Source organism: Chionomys nivalis, chromosome 8, assembly GCF_950005125.1.
Source record: "Chionomys nivalis chromosome 8, mChiNiv1.1, whole genome shotgun sequence".
NCBI lineage: Eukaryota > Metazoa > Chordata > Mammalia > Rodentia > Cricetidae > Chionomys > Chionomys nivalis.
The window spans coordinates 43,619,733-43,628,780 of NC_080093.1; the positions used below are offsets into that span (position 1 = coordinate 43,619,733).

General features: G+C 37.0%; 1 protein-coding gene across 1 annotated transcript; it reads left to right on the forward strand.

Annotated features, from left to right (window-relative positions):
• Positions 1 to 3,290: 3,290 nt before the first annotated feature.
• Positions 3,291 to 4,232, forward strand: LOC130879314 (olfactory receptor 9I1-like). The gene has a single exon (XM_057777638.1). The coding sequence runs from the start codon at positions 3,291 to 3,293 to the stop codon at positions 4,230 to 4,232; it is 942 nt and encodes a 313-aa protein (XP_057633621.1).
• The last annotated feature ends 4,816 nt before the right edge of the window (positions 4,233 to 9,048 follow it).

A 9,048-nucleotide genomic window follows, 5' to 3' on the forward strand; every position in this document is an offset into this window, starting at 1 on the left:
ATCTGGCAGCAAAAAGATGAGGCAAGTCATTGGGAATAAGAGAACTTGGAAAACATGTGATGATGTTTGCTAGAACAGAAAGTGAGGATCAATCAGGCAAAGTGCTCTAAAGGTAAGAGTGTTTGTTCTTTCTGGCTGTCTGTATGTCACCTATGCCATTTTTTCCATAAACACATTAAAAACCAACCTCAAAACCAGCTGTGTACACATATCATCCTTGCATTCAAGAAACTGAAGCAGGATGGTGGGAAGTTCAAATCCAGATGGGGTTATGTATAAATTTCTGCTTTTTAAAAACTAAGAGGACACAGAAATAAACCAATGCAAATATAGCCGCCTGATCTTTTGACATTTTTTAATTAAAATTTATTTTTTCATACAATATATTTTGATTACATTTTACTCTCCTCTAACTTATTCCACATCCTTCCAACCTCCCTACTCAACCAGGTCCATTCCCTTTCTTCCTTTCTTGCTCATTAAAAAAACAAACAGGCATCTAAAATAAATACTAAGATAAAATAAAATAAAAAAATCATAATAGGGAAAAATAAGCAGAAAAAAAAGAGCTCTCAAAGCACAAGAAATATTTACAGACCCAGATAGTCACATATTAATGCACAGAAAATTCCCATGGAAATACAAAATTAGGAATCATAATCTATAATCAAAATTCTTATAAGATAAAATGCCAGGAAAAACGTTATAAGGAAAAAATCATCCAAAAATGCCATTGAGTTGATTTTGTGTTGGCCATCTACTACTGGGCATGGGAAATATCTTTAGGTATGTTTGTAAACCCAGTGAGACACTTTTTTAGAAAACTAATTTTCTTTGTGATATGTTATCAAGTGAAGAAATAGCTTCCAGATTAGGAATGAGGACTTGTCACTTTGTCTTTTAGTGCTGGGACCCACGTGGCTTAGACTTGTGCAGGCCCGGTGAGTGTTGCCATCATCTGTGTGAATTCATCAGTGTGTCAGTCCTGTTGGGTTTAGAAGGCCTTGTTTCCTTGTTGTCTTCCTTTCCAACTGGTTCTAAAATCCTTTTGTTTACTCTTCTACAGAGATCCTTGTGATCTTAGGGGAGGTATTTGGTGGAAACATCCCATTTAGGATAGAATATTATGAGATCTCTCTCATTCTCTATGCACTGTCCAGCTGCAAATCTCTGTGTTTGTTTCCATTTATAGCAGGAAAAATATTTCTCTGGTGATAACTGAATAAGACACTGATATAGAAAAATATTGTTGGGGGTCATTGTATTGCTAGCATAACAGCAGTATTTGGTTTTCCTCTAGCTCTATATCCTGTCTGATCTGGGGTTCTTAACTAGTGTCAGGCTTGGGTTCCGTTTCATGGAATAGGTCTTAAATCCCATAAGCTAGTGGTTGATTACTACCACAACTTTTGTCCCTCTATTGCACCAATATATATTATAGGTAAATCACCACTTAGATCAAAGAGTTTGCAGCGGGGTTGGTGCTTACCTTCTCCTATGGTATGATGCAGAGTAACTTCCAGTACCATGAACACCAGTTAGTAAGGTTTAAGGTTCTAGGTAGGACCCAGATAGACTTCTCTATGTCCAACAGGCTATGTTGTTGTCTTTGGCAATAGGGCCTTATGGGCCTTAGCATCAGTATGTGGAGAACAACCAATTGCCTTGGCAAAAACATGGGTTGGGGGTTTCATGGGGCCCCTTTGTTCAACAACTCAAGATATAACTCATTACTGGCATGGGATGTTTCATTTGGCAGTAAGAAATGTCTAAGTAGGGCCCCCATATTATTTGTTGATTCAATTTATATACATATTTTAAGAAGCTTCCGATACAGCAAGTTTCTATATGTTCCCTCAATGGTCCTTAGTTTTATTTTTCCCTTTTCATATTCTGTCTCTTACCCTTCTCTTTTCTCCCACTCTCCATTTAATCCTCCCGTTCCAGTCCTTGACCCCTTTCATCCATAACTACAGCAAAGAAAAAGAGACATTCCATAGATTGGAGAAAAGCTTTGCTAACTTTAAAGACCATATCTAGAATTCATATCTAGAGTTTAAAAAGTTCCCCAACTCTTAAACACTCAAAATTGTCATCCAATCAATAAAAATGGCAATGACAGAACAAGCAATTCTCAAAAGAAGAAATACAAAGAGTCGATAAATATATGAAAAAGTTCAATATTCTTAGCCATCACAGAAATACAAATTAAAACAACCTAAATTCAGATTCCATCTTACCTGAAAAGAATGGCTATCATTAGGGAAATAAATGATAGTGAGGCTTGGAAGCATTGGTTTACATTCTCATTATTCTAGAGAGTGAGACAAAAGGATAATAATTCAAGGTCTTCTTTGCAAAGTGAGCTCAAGGTCAGTCTGGGCATTTAATGAGACTATTTGAAAACTTTAAAAAAGAAGTAAAAATGGGGATTAGGTTATAATTCAGTGGAAAAGAAAAACCTTGTTTAACATGCATGTGACTCTAGGTTGAATTCTCATTAAACAACAACACCGACAACAACGGAGCACCAAAACATTACTGGTGAGGGTCTGAGGAAAGAGGGGCTTTAACACTATTGTTTGAAATGTAAACTGGCCTAGTCACTATGGAAACCATCCCAACACCTCGTTGAAACACTAACATTAGAACTGTATTACCAAACTATACTACTTCTGGGTGTGTATCCAAAAAGATTCATGACAGCATGCCACAGAGATAGTTAAATACCAGTATTTATTGCTGCCATAATCACAATAGCCAAAACATTGAGCCAGCCTAGATGTCCATCAACAGGTGAGTAAATATGGAAAATATGAAAGATATATACACTAGTGTTTTATTCAACTATAAAGAGCATACTTAAGCTGTTTGCATGAGTACTGGTTGACGTTCATGTTTAGAAAGATCAATTAACATGTTCAAATTGTGAAAGGATTTTAAATCTCTACGATTCCATCTATTTCTGAGAAACTTCTTTCTGGCTGAATATGAAGTCACCGAGAAACTGAATGCTAAGTCTCGACTTACCTGTTTCCAATTAAGAATCACTGTGGGAATGCCTAAATCTCTTTATCTCTATGTTATTCTTTTGTCAAAAGTGGGATTAATACAACATTATGTACTTTACAGGATTTATAAACCAAGTGAAACCAAACTTGTGAAGTGTTTTCAAATAAGGCTTATTATAGACAACCAAGCAGGTTGTAGTTACTCCAATTAACTTTCAGTGGTATCTTATTATTAACTGTTTTGTTTTTTTTTTTATTTCCCCAGGTGACATTTTCTTTATGGCAGACAATGGCACCAGGGTGACAGAATTCATTCTGTTGGGGTTCCAGCTTCAGGCAGAGTTGCAACTAGGTCTCTTCTTCATGTTTCTGGCTTTTTATCTCATCACCATGGGAGGAAACCTGGGTATGATCATGCTAATTCAGAGTGACCCTCGGCTCCAAACACCCATGTACTTCTTCCTCAGCCATCTGTCCTTCCTGGATATTTGCTACTCATCTGTTATTGTGCCTCAGCTGCTGGAAACCTTGGGAACTCATAAGATGGTCATCACTTATGAGCGCTGTGCCACCCAGTTCTTCTTCTTCACCTGGTATGCTAGTACTGAGTGCTTCCTTTTGGCTGTCATGGCCTATGACCGTTATGTGGCTGTCTGTTCTCCTCTCCTCTATGCCATGGCCATGACACCACAGACTCGCCTGGGGCTGGTTGCTGCAGCATACTCTGGCGCGATGGTAAATACTGTTGTCCGAACTGGCTGTACCTTTTCCATTTCCTTTTGTAAATCTAACCAGGTTGACTTCTTCTTTTGTGATCTCCCACCCCTGCTAAAGCTTGCCTGTAGTGAGACCAAGTCACGAGAGCAGGTAATCTTTCTTTTGGCTTTCTTGGTCATCACAACTAGTATTTCAGTGATTCTTATATCCTACCTATTCATCATTTGGGCTATTCTGAAGATTCGTAAAGCAGGGGCCAAAGCCAAGACCTTCTCCACTTGTGCATCTCACATGACTGCAGTGGCTCTATTTTTTGGAACACTTATATTCATGTACTTGAAAGGTAACATGGGAAAATCACTCTGGGAAGACAAGATTGTTTCTGTGTTCTATACTGTGGTGATCCCTATGCTGAATCCTATGATCTATAGCCTGAGAAACAAGGAAGTGAAGGAGGCTCTGAAGAAAGTTTTCAAAAGAATGAAGGTTTCCCAAGGCGAGTAAGACTTAATTAAACTCCCTCAGTTCAGAAATTCCTGACAGTCCTTTAAGCCTTTGTTTTGACTTCTTAATATGTGACTCTGCTCTCAGAGTTGGACTTATATATTGAAGCAGAAAATATAAATTTGGCTTTCAGAACTTTATTAGCTCTGTGATTTTAAGCAAGAAATTCTTTGTATCATTTTATCACATACGAAATTTTTATTGAGGCTATAGAGATGGCCCAGTAGTTGATAATATATCTTGTTCATGCAGAGGACTCAAATTCAATGTTAAGTACTAACTTTTATCTACATCTAGATATCCACAGGCTCTTCTGACCTCCATGGACTCTTGTTCTCTCTCTCTCTCTCTCTCTCTCTCTCTCTCTCTCTCTCTCTCTCTCTCTCTCTCATATACACATATGATTGCATAATTAAAAATATTTTTAAGAAGAAATTTTTCTTCTTTGATATGATTGAAAGTCAAGAGATGTTCAGCCCAGATCAAGAGAGACAGGATCAATGTCAAAGACATTTACAAATACAAATATGTTACAAATTGTGAGCTTGATTTTTCATATTAGTCCTGGGTATTATTGAATATTTCAATAAGCTACTTTATTCTTTCATGTAAAACTCATTTTTTAAACTTATGATAATCACAAGTAGCAGTGTGTTTCTTATGTGATTAAGATAAACTCTCTGGTTATGGATGGTTAAACAGATATCAGTATTGAACAAAGAGACTGAACCTTCACTCATAAATAATTTAGGTGTTTTTCATGGAGGAATAGAAGTAGCTAAACAAAAGATGGCAGGCTTGATAAAAAGGAGTTATGATTCAGGAATTCTCAGCTATAGTATATTTGCTTACTTTCTAAGAAAGCATAAAGTCAAGGTGCTGTAAAATAAAAGGAAGAAGCAATGATTGATATTAACTATTAAAAATAGTTTGATCTTGATGTATGGTGGAACCAAAACACACAGATAGGGTTATACTAATTTTTTTATTTACCAAAGGTCAGATGTTCTATTTTTCCTCATCATTATTCAAGGAAAGATGCTTCAATTAATTCAGGTTATTTTCTATTCTCTAGTGAGAGCCACCACTATCTTCTCTCATCTTCCCTAGGACTTTTATCTTATTATCAGAAAACAGAGAAGGACAAATTTATCACCTTTTAATGTCTTCCATTATGTGATAGTAATATTACTTGGGAATATTTCTGTGGAGACTTTGCAATGTTGTTCGCCATTTCATCAATATAGTCACTACTGTGTAGCAAAGATGATATTTGGCTGGATCATGGTAATAAATAAAATACATAATAAAATTCATAATGGTTATCCTGAATGGAATTTGAAACATGGGGCATAGTCAAGTATCATCATGCCAGACCATTATACAGGCAATTAACTTTTAAAGTTTTGGAAAGTGGAAATGAAAAATAATTTAACAAAAATAAGAATCACATGTCATTTTTAAGTGGTGTAGTAAGGCTTTACCATAATCTGGCTAAAAAAATTCATCTCCAAAGAACTAACATGTAACGAGAGACCTAAAGAATTACAATTACATATGCTGTTTTCTTTTTTCTTTCTTTTTCTTTCTTTTTTTTTTTTTTTTTTTGGTTTTTTGAAACAGGGTTTCTCTGTGGCTTTGGAGCCTGTCCTGGAACTAGCTCTGTAGACCAGGCTGGTCTCAAACTCACAGAGATCCGCCTGCCTCTGCCTCCCTAGTGCTGGGATTAAAGGCGTGCGCCACCACCGCCTGACTTATATGCTGTTTTTCTAAGAAGGGGAGACTATATAAGATTGGAATAATTATAAATGCAAAATTCTGTGAAATCTGATGCACTGAAGGTAAGCCAAATTACAGGAATCTTAGGGGAAATGGCAGAGGTGAACTCAGGAGAAACCAGGGCACAAACCCTTGCAGGTTTGCTTAAGGGCTTGAAATTTTATTCCAAGAGCAGGATAGGAAATGATAGTTTCAAATTTTAAAAACCTCCATTTCCTGCAGTTGATTAGGTTAGAAAGGAGGAGACCAATAGTGATGGAAATATGGGAGCATAGACTCAGCTGTGTAAGAAACAATTGGAATATTCTAGTACATAATAGGATATGTCTGTGAAATACAGTAGGATACTTCTCAAATTCATCTTAGGAAAGAGAAAACTAAGAGGCAAAGGACTATGATGTGAGATTAGGGCTGAATCTCAGAAAAATGGTAAAGTTGACAAAATGTCTGTCTTTGCATTTAACTTGTATCAGGTCTATTCTTTCCTGGGTCTGTAGAATATACCACCCATCAAAATAGCTATTTAATTAATCTCCTGGTCTATGATAGGCTGCAACAATGAGCTTAAGAAATCATTCATTATAGGGAAATTTTAAATAAAACACATACACAAAAAATATTAAACTAAGATTTTCTTTTTTAGTGGCAGTGGAAATTAGTTACCTCACTTTCCTCTCAATTTCTACTTGGTAAGTCAAAACCAATTCTGCTTATAGATGAGTCATTTTATGTAATTAATGTATGCTTATGAAAATATCTAAAATGGACAACAAACAAATGATTTTCCCAGTATTGCATCCATGCACGATTGCTTCTGGAATACACAAGTCAGATTAAAATAAAGTTTAATGATTGCGAACAGTGCTTTTTTTAACAATTTGATTTTATTTTATGTGTATGAATGTTTTGACAACATGCATATATGGATACCATGTGCATGCAGTTCCCAAAAAGGCCAGAAGAGAGCATTGGATTCCTTGGAACTTGAGTGGTAGACTGTGAGCTGCCATGTGGGTTGGAGGAATTGAATCCTGCTCCTCTATAAGAAGAGCAAGTGTTCTTAACTACTGAGCCTTCTGTCCAATCCCCAAGAGGCTAACTCATGCACGAAGCATAGCATTTATTGTTCTGTCAGAGATACTCATCAATAAATGAATGAAACTATTGACTGTCTAATCTGTACGAAGTTCTATGCAAAGCTCCTTTATTTTTTTCTTTAAAGTTCCATTTATTTTATTGAAAAAAAAATTCCGCCTCCTCCCAGCCTCCCATTTCCCTCCCCCTCCTCCTCCTCCTCTCCCCATCCCCCCACTCCTTTTCCCCTCCCTCTCCAGTCAGAAGAGCAGTCAGGGTAAAGTTCCATTTTTAAAATAAAAAATTTCACTCACTATTTTATTTTATTGCTGTTGTGTAGTCACATTGTGTAACCCAGGTTAGCCTCAAGCTCCAGGTTTTTCTTTTTCAGCTTCCCAGATGCTGGACTTGAAATCACATGCCACCCAGTAGGCTCCCACGTGACATTAAGAAGTAGAAAACAGTCAACGGTTTTGAAATGGCTTTCTCTTTTCTTTTCTTTTCTTTCTTTCTTTTCTTTTTCTTTTTCTTTTTCTTTTTTTTTTTTTTTTTTTTTTCATTCTCAACTTCAGAGTTTCACCAAAGTTGCAGGAATGAAGGAAGATATGTGAACTTGGGGCTCGGGAAGGGGCCAGTAGATTGTAGGGTCCAGTGGATGGGGGTGGGTACTGGGGCAGCTTACCTGCAGGTAACTCTCCTGCTGGCTAACTAGAAAAGCCAAGGCAGTTGGGGAAGGGGCCCGGGGTTTTGCCCCACTATGGAGGTCCTAGAGAATGGGATGTTCTGCCAGGTGGCTGGTCACTCACCTCTTAATCCTCTCTGTATTGTGCAAGCTGTGTTTCAGAGTTCCACCAAGGTTGCAGAAGGATAGGCAAGTTTATGGGGTGGGGTGAGTCTAGTAGCTTGCAGGGTCCAGTAGATGAGAGTGGGTACTGGGGCAGCCTACCTGCAGCTGAAATGATAATATTTAGCTAAAATATCTTTCTCTCGGTCTTCACACAATTGTCTTTGAAAAAAGTAAAGAAAGTAGACCTGCAAACTGACTTTTTTTTAAAAGCTGGTAATGACTATAGGCTATATGTTTGTACTACTCACAGTGCTTGTGACTACATGCACAAGATCAGCCAAAGAAGGAACCAATCTAAACCCCAGTATAGGTGGAAGAGGGGGTTCATGAAGTGCCACCTAGGCTGAGGTACTACTGTTGGCAACTGATGGCTATAAGAAAGGAAGAGAAATTTTTTTGTGCTACAGGCCCTGACAACTACACATGCATCAATAGATGATCTTAAACCCTTGTACACAGGGGCAGACCTAAGTAAAAATCACTGTATTTAAAAATAAAATGAAATCATATGAAGTTTAGAGGAAGAAGTGATGGGGTATAGGAAGAAGATTGGAGGGGATGGAATAAGGGATGGATTTACTCAAAAAAATTATATACATGTATAACGTTTTTAAATAACAAAAATATAAATAAAATAAAAATATAAAAGTAAAATATTTAATCAATGAAAAACACAACACTAATACTTTTAACTATAAAATTTTGCACACAATCTGTGTATTTGTATGTATGATTACATATATATTAATTTGAATGAGTATAGATATGAGCCAAATTAACTAGATTGTTATTATAAGAGCAGTAGTTGTTGGAAAATGAAGGCCTATAACCCATATTCCTCATAATACTATGCCCTTAAAAGACGTGTGCGCTTGAAGATTTTCTTTTCTTTGTGGAGTATGAGATTTATTCTCTGGGACCTGCAACTGGGGGGAACAGCTCTCTGTTTTCCTCTGTGACGGGCAACAGGTGCCTTGTTAAGAATTCACATAGGCAATAGATGCTGCCCCTCAGAGACTTTTTTAACCACTGTGTGGAAATCTCAGAGTTTTTAAACCAAAACTAGCATCTTCTCTTAAAGGTGATTGGAAACGTATAAGAAAAGGCTGTTCTCCA